The sequence below is a fragment of the Scatophagus argus genome, chromosome 18, assembly GCF_020382885.2.
Source record: "Scatophagus argus isolate fScaArg1 chromosome 18, fScaArg1.pri, whole genome shotgun sequence".
In the NCBI taxonomy this organism is placed as follows: Eukaryota; Metazoa; Chordata; class Actinopteri; family Scatophagidae; genus Scatophagus; species Scatophagus argus.
The window spans coordinates 755726-769215 of record NC_058510.1 but is presented as its reverse complement, the minus strand read 5'-3'; the positions used below and the strand labels follow the sequence as shown (position 1 = coordinate 769215).

The 13490-nt window shown below is 47.8% G+C and overlaps 1 protein-coding gene across 1 annotated transcript in view; it reads left to right on the top strand.

The window, feature by feature from the left end:
* The window catches only part of dnah5l (dynein, axonemal, heavy chain 5 like), a 35473-nt gene that overhangs the window by 8094 nt on the left and 13889 nt on the right, over window positions 1-13490 (top strand). Inside the window, exons 17-58 of the mRNA XM_046370599.1 lie at window positions 191-286; window positions 376-549; window positions 849-938; window positions 1036-1191; window positions 1346-1485; window positions 1800-1951; window positions 2072-2279; window positions 2413-2500; window positions 2623-2746; window positions 2976-3154; window positions 3531-3623; window positions 3715-3818; window positions 4051-4147; window positions 4243-4323; window positions 4516-4770; window positions 4914-5063; window positions 5785-5903; window positions 5979-6115; window positions 6197-6359; window positions 6441-6552; window positions 6644-6772; window positions 7120-7319; window positions 7540-7693; window positions 7769-7879; window positions 7993-8148; window positions 8300-8428; window positions 8539-8754; window positions 8857-9003; window positions 9088-9260; window positions 9358-9428; window positions 9522-9629; window positions 9862-10049; window positions 10321-10515; window positions 10748-10882; window positions 11002-11059; window positions 11267-11398; window positions 11613-11830; window positions 11923-12057; window positions 12237-12413; window positions 12520-12609; window positions 13045-13179; window positions 13382-13483. Of these exons, the coding sequence (XP_046226555.1) occupies window positions 191-286; window positions 376-549; window positions 849-938; window positions 1036-1191; window positions 1346-1485; window positions 1800-1951; window positions 2072-2279; window positions 2413-2500; window positions 2623-2746; window positions 2976-3154; window positions 3531-3623; window positions 3715-3818; window positions 4051-4147; window positions 4243-4323; window positions 4516-4770; window positions 4914-5063; window positions 5785-5903; window positions 5979-6115; window positions 6197-6359; window positions 6441-6552; window positions 6644-6772; window positions 7120-7319; window positions 7540-7693; window positions 7769-7879; window positions 7993-8148; window positions 8300-8428; window positions 8539-8754; window positions 8857-9003; window positions 9088-9260; window positions 9358-9428; window positions 9522-9629; window positions 9862-10049; window positions 10321-10515; window positions 10748-10882; window positions 11002-11059; window positions 11267-11398; window positions 11613-11830; window positions 11923-12057; window positions 12237-12413; window positions 12520-12609; window positions 13045-13179; window positions 13382-13483 (5877 nt within the window). The remainder of the gene's footprint in view (window positions 1-190; window positions 287-375; window positions 550-848; window positions 939-1035; window positions 1192-1345; window positions 1486-1799; window positions 1952-2071; window positions 2280-2412; window positions 2501-2622; window positions 2747-2975; window positions 3155-3530; window positions 3624-3714; window positions 3819-4050; window positions 4148-4242; window positions 4324-4515; window positions 4771-4913; window positions 5064-5784; window positions 5904-5978; window positions 6116-6196; window positions 6360-6440; window positions 6553-6643; window positions 6773-7119; window positions 7320-7539; window positions 7694-7768; window positions 7880-7992; window positions 8149-8299; window positions 8429-8538; window positions 8755-8856; window positions 9004-9087; window positions 9261-9357; window positions 9429-9521; window positions 9630-9861; window positions 10050-10320; window positions 10516-10747; window positions 10883-11001; window positions 11060-11266; window positions 11399-11612; window positions 11831-11922; window positions 12058-12236; window positions 12414-12519; window positions 12610-13044; window positions 13180-13381; window positions 13484-13490) is intronic.

The following is a 13490-nucleotide window of genomic DNA, read 5'->3' as shown; positions in this document are numbered from 1 at the left end:
AAATTATATAAAAATGGTAAAGTGATCAGTAGCGTAAAAGTTTTTAGTTTGTCCCATCTGCTAATATGAAGGGGGAGGAGTTTATGAGCTGTACTGCAGCCAGCCACCAGGGGGAGATGCAGATGTTTTGGTTTCTTCTTAGAGGAGCTCTGATGATGATGACGATGATGATGATCTGCGTGTGTCTCAGTTTGACAGTGACTATGCAGGCTTCCAGCTCCAGGTTCAGGGCTTGTTCCAGTCACTTCAGTCTCTGCTGGACTTTTGGTTCCGACAGTCTCTCTCTGTGAGTTGGATGTAATCTGAACTGAGACCAGCCATAACTGATGGATGGACATGTTCTGTCCAGCATTAAGAGGAGCGCTTGTGTTTCAGACGGAGCGGATGCTGGAGCTGCTGGCGGTGTTCGAGTCGGGTCCAACGGCCCATCTGGACCTGACACAGCACTACCTGCTGCTGCTGCAGCGCTACAGCAGAGAGCTGGAGCTGCTGAGGAAGACCTACCAGAGACAGAGAGACAGACCACCCACAGGACGCAACCTGCCCCCGGTACAGACACCTGTCTCTCTCACCTGTCTGTCTGACTCCAGAACATGAGCCATTCTTCTTATTATTGATCAGTCTGCAGACTGTCTTCTCAAAGTATTGATGTCTGAAAATAAACTTGTCCCATTACCCAAAGTGATGTCTTTAAATGTCTCATTTTGTCTGACCAACAATCCAGAAAGTTTACTATCATGAAGTTTGAACCAGCAAATGTTTTTATTCGGTTATCAGTAGTTGCAGATTAGTTTTTTGTAAAGCAGGGACAGCAGCTGTCTCTCTGTCCATCTCTGCCTCCCTCTCAGGTGGCAGGAAGGATCCTGTGGTGTCGTCAGCTTTTCAGGAAGATTGAAGCTCCCATGTTGACCCTGAAGAAGAAGCTCGATGTCCTCAAGGTACAACCTCGGCCTTAAGCAATCAATCATCAGTATTACTTATCAATATGAGCTCAGGTACCCTCCCTGTCCCTCTCTCTCTCTCTCTCTCTGCCAGGGACCCGAAATGACTAAAGTGATCCAGAGCTACAACAAGATGGCCGTGGTGTTGCTGCAGTACGAGGTGCTGCACCTGCAGGCCTGGAGTCAGGCTGCCGAGAGTGCGCCGCACTGCCTGAGCGCCGCCCTGCTGGTCCGACAGGAGAACAGCAAGGTGCTGGATGACATGATGACACATCGGTGGACCGAGCTTTCAAATCGTTGTCATGATTTTTCAGCTCCGAATCAAATTACCTTGTACATGTGAGCGCATCTATGTCTCAGTTCTGTGTCTTTGCTGTGTGTTTACTGTGTGTGTGTTTCCTAAGGAGGTTTTTGTGAACCTGGACCCTGTGGTGCTGGAGGTGCTGCAGGAAGCCCGCTGGATGGCCAAACTGGGGGTGACTGTGCCAAAAGTCATCCAGAAGATGAGCTTTAGAGAAGCACAAGTCAAAGCTCTGTACAAGCGGTGAGAACTGCTGCTGTCTATTTACTGTGGCAAGCAAAAGCCTTTGACACAGTAAAAAGTACACTTCAGCTTGACAAGAGGGAACAGACTCAGTGCATTTGACAGCTGCAATGATTAGTCGATGAATCGATTTGTCGATTGAAAGAAAATTAGTCGACTACTTGGATAATCGATTAGTCGTTTCAGTCAAGCTTTTGCTGATTCCGGCTTCTTAAATGTCAGGATTTACTGCTTCTCTTTGTCACTTCTGATAGTAAAGCGCCTGATCTTTGTTCAACTTGTACTGAGTTTCACTCGGCTGTCTGCTGGTCCAGGCTGCTGGTGTTGCTCCAGGACTACAGCGCGATGGTTGCCAGGATCCCCCCTTTCCTCCTCCCTCTGATGCAGCCCTTCGTCGATCGGGTGGAGGCGTCTCTCTCCCCTGGACTCACCACGCTGTCCTGGACTGCTCTCAACACTGACACATGTAAACAGGAATAAATCAATGAGTTAACGGTTGGACAGATGCAGATAACATAAGACCTCAAGTGACCTGTGATACCCATTTAATCAATAAACGTCGACCTGCTCTGTGTGTCCTGCTCAGTCATAGAGAGTGTGTATGTGGCTCTGAAGGACCTGGAGCAGGTGTCCAAAGTGGCCACAGACCTGTTGGAGTGTCGCATCAGGCGGCTGCTTGAGGCCATGTCGTCCTGCTGTCTGCTGGTCCTGCCTGAAGACTCAACTGTCTCACCTCAGGACCTCCTACTGCAGACAGACAGCTCAGTCCAGGCTGCTGCTGCTGCTCTCAACTGGTAACACTGATGTCACTGGTTCACTGCTGAATGACTGGCTTTAGTGGACCAATCTGGAGTCCGCTCAGTTACTGTGTGTGTGTGCGTGTGCGTGTGTGTGTGTGTGTGTGTGTGTGTGTGTGTGTCTGTGCAGGCAGAGTCAGCAGGTAGAGAAATATGTGTTTGAGCTGATTGAGGAGCTGAAGAGGAAGATGAAGACAACAGAGACTGTAAATCTGGAGGTAACACACACACACACACACACACACACACACACACACACACAGGAGTGAGTGCTGGGATAAAGCTAAATTGTACTTTCTTCATTCGTTAATTCTCCTCTCCTCTTTCCTTGTCTCCTCAGGGATCTTTCCAGTGTCTCCATCCGGACTCCAAGCAGAAGACTCGCTGTCAGTCTTGTCTTCCTTGTCGTTTCTACAACCTGATTGGTCAGCTCTGTCATCGCAACACGGAGGCCCTGGTCAAAGGTCAGCCTTCTTTCCTACCTTGTTTCCTTCCCTTACTTCCTTACTTCCTAACCCTCCATCTTTCTCATCTTCCTTCCATCTTTTCTTCTCGATCTTCACTCCCAGAGAATTTTTTATAGTATTTTGGACATTTTTGCAGGCTTTACAAATCATTCTACAGTTTTAACACCAATAAAAATTAGCTACGTTACCTCAGGGTGTTGATTTTGATCTGCTGTTTTCCTCTCAGCCACCAAATCCTCTCTGGACGCTCTGAGGAAGAGACTCCACGTCCCCAAATACCAGCCGTCCTCCTCCTCCTCCTCTTCCTCCTGCAGGAGCCAATCAACTCCTCCTCCTCTCTTCAGAGCGTCCATCCAGCTCGCCATCCCCACCATCGTCCTGAGACCCAGCCTGGACGACATCCAGGTACGTCTGTTCCCTCTACAGTGACGTGTTCATCATCTGAATGAACTTCATATCTGATGGTGTGTCAACCAGTTGTGATCAGTGCATCGAAAGGTATGTCAGACAACAACGTCCTCCCAACTGTGCTGTATTATTTATACTTTCTCGCTCTTTATTTTAGTGGCCCTTTTTATGTCCTGATGTAGTTTGATTAAGTCTAAATTTGACATCTTCTTTGATTTACCGTAACCTGTCGTGTTGCATTGTGTCCTTCACCTGACCGTGACAGGACCCCCCCTGTCCACAAAGCAGCTCCTCAGAGAGTTTGGTGTGGGAGAACTCGACCGACCTCAAGCTCGCGGCTTTGACCAAATGAGCGTGTGTTTGTGTGTTTCAGGGTACGGTGAACAAGCTGGTGAATGTTGTGCTGTCTGTGACCAAAGACATCCCCCTGTGGACGTACTCTCACCTGCAGTACAAACAGCAGCAGGTACACATGCTGTGCTCACACTCATCCTCGTGTTTTGGAGACATGCGTTGCCAGACAGCCAGTGACAGTCCAGCATTGCTCTGTCTGCCAGGTGGAGCAGGCGGCGGTTCGAGACGCGGGGGACGACATCCCGGTGAAGCCACCGATGCTGAGGCCTCTGGACAGACAGCTGGCTGAACACAAAGACATCACCAAGTCAGTCCGATCAGTGTGGCTTTTACATGGACAACGAGGTTTTCATTAGCTGGTTATTAGCCAGTTAGCTCTAAACAAGAGTCCTGCAACACATCTGATGTTTTATTGGACTACACTACACTGAAAATGTGTCTAATATTTAATGAGAAGCTTCCTGACCGGTGTACAAGACCCACGATGATGATAATGATGAAGACCGTGTTGTTGTTGTTGTTGTTGTTGTTTGGAGCAGGTTGGTGATCCAGCTCAGCTCCATCGTGTCGTCACTGAGATCTCAGGCTGCAGACACCTTGAATGAACTCGATCACTTCTCTGCTCTGTGGATCCAGGTGTGTGTGTGTGTGTGTGTGTGTGTGAGTGAGTGTGTGTGTGTGTGTGTTGTTGTTGTTGTTGTTGATCTGGACTGACAGCAGGATGTGTTTAGGACCCCGAGGAGCAGGTCCAGGCCTTCCTGCAGTCCGACCCCTCGCTGACAGAATTCAGCTCTCAGATCTCCTTCTATTCTGTGAGTTCACTTCCTGTTTGTCACATGACCACACCAGATCAAACTTGTAACTTCATGACTAGGATGTAAATAAGCATCCAGCTCTTGGTTCACAGTACATGTTACAGTGTTTGTGGCATTTTTAGCAAGCTGTTTTTTCTCTAACATCAGTGGAGGAACTGGTTTACCCATGATGCTTTGCTGTCCCTACAGAAGCTGGAGCTGCAGATCTTGGAGCTCCCGGCATTTTGCACGGTGGGTGCGATTATCTTCGACACAGACCAGCTGAAGCTGGCGCTCACTCAGGAGTGTCGTCTCTGGAAACGAGCCTTCGGTGCTGCGCTCCACCGCCGGGCATCCGCCGACATGGATGACATCTTCTCGTTCGTGGATGGGCTGACGAAACGCCTACAACGTCCAATCACAGATCTGGAGGATGTTAGAGGAGCCATGGCGGCACTCAAAGAGGTCGGTCACAGTGTTGCTTTCTTACCTGCTCCATCAGCACTATTCTTGTGTTTATTTCTGATATTATTTATTCTTCCTCTTTTTAGATTGTAATTCGTTCATCATTCCTCCACTCATTCACCTGCTCACTGTTTCTGTTTGAGGTTCGGGAGGCGGAGATTCGTATCGACGCCAACATCGGCCCTGTAGAGGAATCTTTCGCTCTGCTCAACAAACACGAGCTTCTCTTCAACGATGGGAATGCTGAGCGCGTGGACGGCCTGACATACGCCTGGAAGAACCTGAACGTCCTGGTGAGACGGAGGGAAGGATGTGACCCATTCATGGAGACAAAACAATGATCATTCTGCACTGGAAAACCACAGGACGGTGATGTTACAGATGTCAAGCTTCTAACACTGATCAACATTACCAGTGCAGATTGAATCATAATCTCCTCACCCCCATGCTGACAGAACATTGGGTGTTTCTTCATCCACAAAACTTTTCTAGACCTTCACAGCAAAAGAGCATTGCAGCAATCTCCTAAGCAACTGAAGAAGCTGGAGACTTAAAATGTAAAAAAATCTGAAAAAGAGAATTCTTTATGCCCTTCAATAGGCCAAATCTTAACTATGACTGTGAAGCTAAATCGTTAGCACACATAGTCACATTCACAGTCATGCTGGAATAGAAAAGGGCCTTCAACAAACTGTTGCCACAAAGTTGGAAGCATAGCATTGTCCAAAATGTCTTGGTGTGCTGAAGCATTAAGATTTCCCTTCACTGGAAGTCAGGGGCCGAGCCCAAACCCTGAGGAACAGCCCAATACTTTTGTGTATGTAATGTATTTTAAGGGTCAAGGTTCTCACAGGTACAGAACGTTGCTTTCTGTTTTGTTTTTGTCATTTCTTTTTTTTTTTTTCTGATCTTATACTGAGAGATTTTAAATTGTCTTTACAGACCTCAGGAAGACTTGCGATCACCTTGTGGAAGTTAAAGGGGAACCCAGTAATGAATGTGTTGTGGTTTCAGGTGGTGCAGAACCAGAACACTCTTGTGAAGATCCAACCCAGCATGAAGACTGACCTGCTGTCTGCAGTGCAGAGCTTCCAGAGCCACGTTCAGAGCTTCTGCGCCGAATACAACAACAGGTACACAAACATCAGGCACAAACAATCACAATGGTGCACAATAACAAGCAAGAAGTCAAACTTGTGTGTCTGCAGGGGTCCGGGGGTGGAGGGCATGGCTCCCGCTGAAGCCAGTGAGCGGCTGCAGAGTTTTCAGGCTGAGTTTGATCAACTGTGGAGGAAATACACCACCTTCTCAGCAGGGGAGGAGCTGTTTGGACTTCCTGTTAACGGTATGGCTGACTGATTGACTTCAGGTTACTTTTCTCCTCTTCTTATTCCTTCTTTCCTAACCATCCATGCCTTCTGTGCAGAGTATCCAGAGCTGCAGAGGATCAAAAGGGAGCTCTCTCTGCTGTCTAAACTCTACACTTTGTATGACTCCGTCACCGACAGTGTCACCGGCTACTATGACGTGCTATGGGCTGACCTCAACATCGAGAAGATCAACGCCGAGCTGCAGGACTTCCAGAACAGGTACACTGGAGGGGGGGCTTCTGAAAAGGAGTGTTCCCGTTTTCTTACTTCATGTCTCACTGTCTTCTTTTGTGTTTTCAGGATCAGGAAGCTTCCAAAGGCGTTGAAAGAGTGGCAGGCCTTCAGAGACCTGAAGAAAACCATTGATGACTTCAATGAGAGCTGCCCTCTGCTCTACATGATGGCCAACAAGGTCTGTCTGCCTCTACATACAGCAGGGATCACTGACACTCTACAAGGCAACAGTAGTTACTCCTGTTAACTGAACTGGCTGCATCCTTCAGGCCATGCTGCCTCGACACTGGACTCGCCTAAGTGAGGTGACTGGTCACAGCTTCCAGGTGGAGTCCGAGAGTTTTTCCCTCAAAAACATCATGGAGGCGCCGCTGTTGAAATACAAAGAAGACATTGAGGTAGTCATACTGGAAGCACTGCAAGCATTTTTATAGCAAACAAGAAAGAGATGCCCCAACCTGTTAAAGGTATTTGTTTCTGGTTTAACTGCTGCACTGGTTTTCTATCCTGAAAAGTGTCATATAACCCTGGAATGTCCAAGATGACCAGGAGAAGTTGGGAAAAAAGTACTAGATAATCAGGAAAACTGATTATACTTTGTGAGTCAAGAGTAATCCTGAAAAGCCTGGACTGAACTCAACAAGTCAGAAATCAAACTTAAACAAATTGACTTAAATAGTGCCTCTCTCTGAAGACCTTTGCTGTGAGATGGCAGCTGATTCTGACTGATTTCCTGCTGTCTCAGGATGTTTGCATCAGCGCAGTGAAGGAGCGCGACATCGAGGCCAAGCTGAAGGACGTGGTGGCCGAGTGGAGCAGCCAGACACTCAGCTTCGCCACCTTCAGGACAAGAGGAGAACTGCTGCTGAGAGGAGCTGACACAGCCGAGAAAATCTCCATGATGGAGGACAGCCTGATGGTGCTGACGTCGCTGCTGAGCAACAGGTGTGTTGAGAGGAAGGAAGGAAGAGAGAGAGAGGAAGACTCAGGGGGCAGAAAAGAAAGAGATCTGGTAAGTGGTAGTGAAATGGACGGAAGAAAGAAAGGAAGGAGTGTGGAGATGCCAGAAATGCCAGTGCCAACCAGTAGAGCGACAAGAGCTTTGAAAGACAGGAAAGAATGTAAGCTTTAAAAAGGATGGATGAACATCTGTATTCTCCTGCAGATACAACGCTCCATTCAAGCCCTCCATCCAGCTGTGGGTCCAGAAGCTCTCCAACACCTCCGAGATAATCGAGAAGTGGCTGTCGGTTCAAAACCTCTGGATCTACCTGGAGGCCGTGTTCGTGGGCGGAGACATTGCCAAGCAGCTGCCTCAGGTCACATGTTCATCATGTCATTTTCACATTCTCTCTCACATCAGTCAGAATTTTTAAAGTTCTCGACTCTTGCAGGAGGCCAAACGTTTCCAGAACATCGACAAGTCGTGGCAGAGGATTATGCAGCGAGCACACGAGCTTCCCAACGTGGTGCAGTGCTGCGTGGGCGACGAGACGCTCAGCCAGGTGCTACCCGCGTGCCTCTGAGCAACACAACACTCACAACACTCTGCGATGGTCGTCAAACACGAGTGTTAGTCGTAAGGATTCATCCTTGATTCTTCATCTTCCTCCTCCAGTTGCTCCCTCACCTCCTGGAGCAGTTGGAGGTCTGTCAGAAGTCTCTTTCCGGTTACCTGGAGAAGAAGCGTTTGGTGTTTCCTCGTTTTTTCTTTGTGTCCGATCCCGCCTTGCTGGAGATTCTGGGCCAAGCCTCTGACTCGCACACAATACAGGTAGTGCACAGGTGGTATACAGCAGGTTACTTTGCTAAAATTCATAGTGTCCTGCTGTCCTTACTTCCTCTCAGTTTGTTTTTGTTTGTTAGACCTTCTTTCTTTGGATTTAAATCTGACTTTAATAATAGAGAAACTGTCTCTGACTCAGGCTCATCTGCTCAGTCTGTTTGACAACGTTAACAGAGTTGTTTTCAATGAGAAAATGTACGACCAGATCACCAGCTTTCAGTCTCAAGAAGGTGAAACTGTGCAGCTGAGCCAACCCGTCCTGGCACAGGTACACACCAAAACTGTTTCCACAGAACACGTGAACATGTGTCATAAATATGGCTTATGTCTTTGACTCATGAATGCTGTGGATGTAACTGTAAGACTTGTCTCGTCCAGGGGAATGTGGAGGTGTGGTTAGGTCAGCTGCTAGCAGGGGTGAGACAGACCCTCCATGCTATCATTCGTCAGGCCTACGTGTCCATCAGCGACCCGAGTCTGAAGCTACTCGAGTTCCAGTCTGCATTTCCAGCTCAGGTCGGCCTGCTGGGAATCCAGATGATCTGGACCAGGGACGCAGAAGATGCACTCATCCTCAGCAAATCTGACAAGAAGGTGCTTTTATTATTATTTTGAAAATAGGAAGAGAGTGGAAGCATGTTCATTTTCATGCAGATTCACCACCCTCCCACTGTCTTCTATCTGACTGGCTGACAGATCATGCAGTCGACCAATCAGAAGTTCCTCGACCTTCTCAATGAGCTGATCGACATGACGACCCGGGAGCTGAGCAGAAACGAGAGGACCAAGTATGAGACTCTCATCACCATCCATGTCCACCAGAGAGACATCTTCGATGAGCTGGTGGGTGGACAGAAGGACAAACAAAAATCTGGTCTGATGTTGATCAAAGTAGGATTTTCTGTCATGTTTTGTCATCTCCATCAGGTGCGCCTGAACGTGCGATGTGCATCAGACTTTGAGTGGCAAAAACAGTCAAGGTTTTACTTCTTGGAGGAAGCAGACAGATGTGTCATCCAAATCACAGATGTGGAGTTCAGCTACTGCAATGAGTACCTGGGCTGTACAGACCGACTGGTCATCACCCCACTGACAGACAGGTACATCGACACCTGACACATGCACCAAACCCACTTTCATTGCCCAGTCAGGGAACAAATATGTTAATGTGTTAATACTCTTTACACATCTGTCCAGATGTTACATAACTCTGTCTCAGGCTCTGGGGATGAGCATGGGTGGAGCTCCAGCAGGCCCTGCAGGAACAGGTAACTCCTACTATATGTTTCAGGTGACGACTCAGTGAAAAACTCTTATATTGACTCTGTTGTTGCTCCAGTTCAGTGTGTTGGTTTTTTCAGGCAAGACAGAGACCACTAAAGACATGGGCCGCTGTCTGGGCAAATATGTGGTGGTTTTCAACTGTTCCGACCAGATGGACTACAGAGGGCTTGGACGCATCTACAAAGGTGTGTAAGTGTGTGTGTGGGAGAGACAGAACTGATTACCTCATCTATTGCTGTTGGTCTCAAGGTCAGCACAAAGAATACTCAGGTCATGTTGTCTCAAACCATATGAAGATCTAAAAAAAAATCAGCAGTCAATAGGTATAAGGTGGCAGCCTAATGTAGACAAAATCAGAACCAAAGGACTACTGGGATGTAGCCAGTGCCATTGGTTTGTTGTTTTGTGTCTCTGCAGGACTGGCCCAGTCTGGGGCCTGGGGCTGCTTTGATGAGTTCAACCGCATCGAGCTGCCGGTTCTGTCCGTCGCTGCCCAACAGATCTACATTGTCCTACAGTGCAAGAAGAACAAGAAGAAACAGTTTGTCTTCACTGACGGAGACGTGGTGGACATGGACCCTGAATTTGGCATCTTTCTCACGATGGTAACTGAGCTCTGACCTCATCAATACACTGTGCAGAACAAAACAGCCATAAACCAGTAACTGCAATACAGGACACACCCATGAGACTGGAAAGGCTTTTGTCATAGGAAGATTGTCTCCCCCCTATGTTTTCTATCTGAAGTATTACAAGGGACCTGTCTCAGAACCGGTCAGGGATTTCTAGAAAGGAAGAACTAGACCTGAAGAGCTGATCTGCCTCTGGACCAACCACAGAGTTTCAGATTTAACGGGTAACTTCTCTTTTCTCCAGAACCCCGGTTACGCTGGACGACAGGAGCTTCCTGAAAACCTGAAGATTCAGTTTCGCACAGTAGCCATGATGGTCCCAGACCGAGCCATCATCATGCGGGTCAAACTGGCCAGTGCTGGTTTCCGTGATAACCAGGTCCTCAGCAGGAAGTTCTACACCCTCTACAAACTGTGTGAGGAGCAGCTCTCCAAACAGGTCAGGGGCATTATGACTGTGATACTGCTGGTACTGCAACAGTCATGAAATTACAAAGTTTTCTACCTTCTGTATTTTACTTATCATGGCCAAAGGAAGAGTTTCCTCGTCTCATTTTTAAGTGATTTAAAGTTTCTTTCAAAATGTTTCATATAAATCATAATCATGTTTTGTGTCAATATGTATTTTTTATACATCTGACTTCATGGTACTGGTCATGTTGTTACACCAGGTCCATTATGATTTTGGTCTGAGGAACATTTTGTCCGTTTTGAGGACACTGGGAGCTGTGAAGAGATCCAACCCGTCAGAACCAGAGAAGACAGTGGTGATGAGGGTCCTGAGAGACATGAACCTCTCCAAACTGGTGTGTTTGTCTTGCAGCGACCTTCACAGTGGATGCACTGGACAATATAACTATGTACATCTGTAACACATACACATGGATTTTGAAAGTGCATTAAAATAGACTCTGTTTCTCTGTAGGTTGATGAGGACGAGCCTCTGTTTATGAGTCTGATCAATGATCTGTTCCCTGGCATTGGTTGGTTTCTCCCTCACTACACACCATGCTGAAACACAGTTATACATGTGAATGTTTCTCAGGCTGAGCATCAGGCAGCCGGAGTGAAACCACGAAGCGACTTCATTCTGTAGCCGTTGTTTTATGTTTATCATTATGTGATACAATTTCTAAATATGTTTAAAGACATAGACAAAGACAAGAAAGTTTGCTTGTGTTTTTCTGTAGTTCTGGATAAAGCCGGGTATCCAGACTTGGAATCGGCCATCTTCAGTCAGGCTCAGCAGGCCGGTCTGATCCCTCATCCCCCCTGGATCCTCAAACTGGTTCAGCTCTACGAGACGCAGAGAGTCCGACATGGTATCCATCATTACAGGCAGAGCATGAAAGTGTTGGACAGAGCAAACAACATGCTGATGATTCTTAGATCCACACCAGCAGTGGAGCTGAAAATGTCCATAATAAAATTTTGTCCTGAAGGTCATGAGTTTATTTGAAAGCAAAGGGTCCATCCTCTGGAGAACCAGTACCTCCTGCATTACTGAATTAATGCTGCTGTGTGGTGCTTATGCAGGTATGATGACGTTGGGTCCCAGCGGTGCCGGGAAGACGGCCTGCATCCACACCCTAATGAAGGCCATGTCAGAGTGCGGCTCCCCCCACCGTGAGATGAGGATGAACCCCAAAGCGATCACAGCCTCGCAGATGTTTGGCACGCTGGACGTCACCACCAACGACTGGACAGACGGCATCTTCTCTACTCTGTGGAGGAAGACTCTGAAGGCCAGGAAGGTTGATGGATGTTTCAGCACAGATGAATGAATGCGGAGAAATGCAAACCAACAACAATAATAATAATAAAAATCTGCATGTGTGTGTGTCAGGGGGAGTACATCTGGATCGTGCTGGACGGTCCAGTTGACGCCATTTGGATCGAGAACCTGAACTCGGTTCTGGACGACAACAAAACTCTGACGCTGGCAAACGGAGACCGAATCCCCATGGCTCCCTGCTGCAAGGTGACATCACAACGTCCACTTCGTTCGTCCATCATGTCCCACATTCCAGGGTTCATGTTCGATCAGTTTGACTTAGTCCAAGAACACTGAGATCCTCAGCCAGAGGAGATTCAATGAGTTAAAAACTAGATCATATAGAAGATCTGAAGTGAACCCATGTCTTTGTGTTCTGCCTCCAGATTGTCTTTGAGCCTCACAACATCGACAACGCCTCCCCAGCCACGGTGTCCAGGAACGGGATGGTGTTTATGAGCTCCTCGGTACTCGGCTGGAGCCCGATCCTGCAGGCCTGGTTACAGACACTACCTGAACAGCAGGCTGACGCCCTGAAACTCTGTTTCAACTGCTGCTACCAGGTGAGGACGTGAAGACTCATCACCATGTTTAGACTGAATGCTCTGTCAGTGAAAGAAAATAAAATAAAAGAGGTGGTTCTGATGTGCTTTTCTGTTGCTCCCACAGGACTTGCTGGACTTTGTCTGTACTGCTGTGTCTCCCAGGATGCAGGTGTTGGAGTGTATGTACATCAGACAGACTATTGACCTGCTGCAGGTATGTTGTTGCGCTGACTACCTGTTCAGTGGTGAATTCAGAAAAGAGTGATGATAAACATTGAAATGTTGCAATTTGTGCTTCAAGAAGAAAGAAATGACATTTCATTGAGTGGGACTTCAGATGTTTAGGTTTTGATGACAGAAAGTTCATCTTTTGCCCCTTCAGTTTAGCCCAATACCCGCGGGGACGTCCCCTGTCACAGGAGGTCGTGATCCAGGTTCAGTCCAGGCAGCTACAGTGATTAGCTCTACTGCTACCTGAGCTGGTGGTAGCCATAGCTATGGTGGTCTCTGTGGTGATGTGCTGCTCCCTGTGCTGTTAGAGTTGCCTGGTTTTACAAGTTGCTCCATGAATGTCATTTCCTTTTTCTTCAGCACTCCTGATGTTTGTGGGGTCGTAGTGTCAGAGTGTGTTTTATATTTGTATGTTCAGGGTTTGCTGCCAGCAGCTGAGGAGAAACAGGGTTGCCATGTTGACGTGGGTCGACTGTTTGTGTTTGCCGTGATGTGGTCTCTCGGAGCGCTGCTGGAGCTGGACGACAGGGCCAAGATGGAGGCCTTCATAAAGGTGTGTGTGAATCCTCTGTGGTGTCTGTTCCGTTGGTGGCACTCTTTTCTTCGTGCAGTCATGTGGAGGTTGAGATATCTCCACCCATACTCGTGACCACCATGCAGTTTTCTGTGGATGTTCGTGATCCACAGAGGATATTTCCGAAAAACTTCTGACCTGGGGGGCTCTAATGAATCCTGTTTGCCATTTGTCTTTTAAGAGCCACAGCTCGTCTCTGGACCTGCCACACGCCCAGGACGACCAGACAATTTTTGAGTTCACCGTCAATGAGCAGGGACAGTGGGAGCACTGGTCCAACAAGGTCTGTG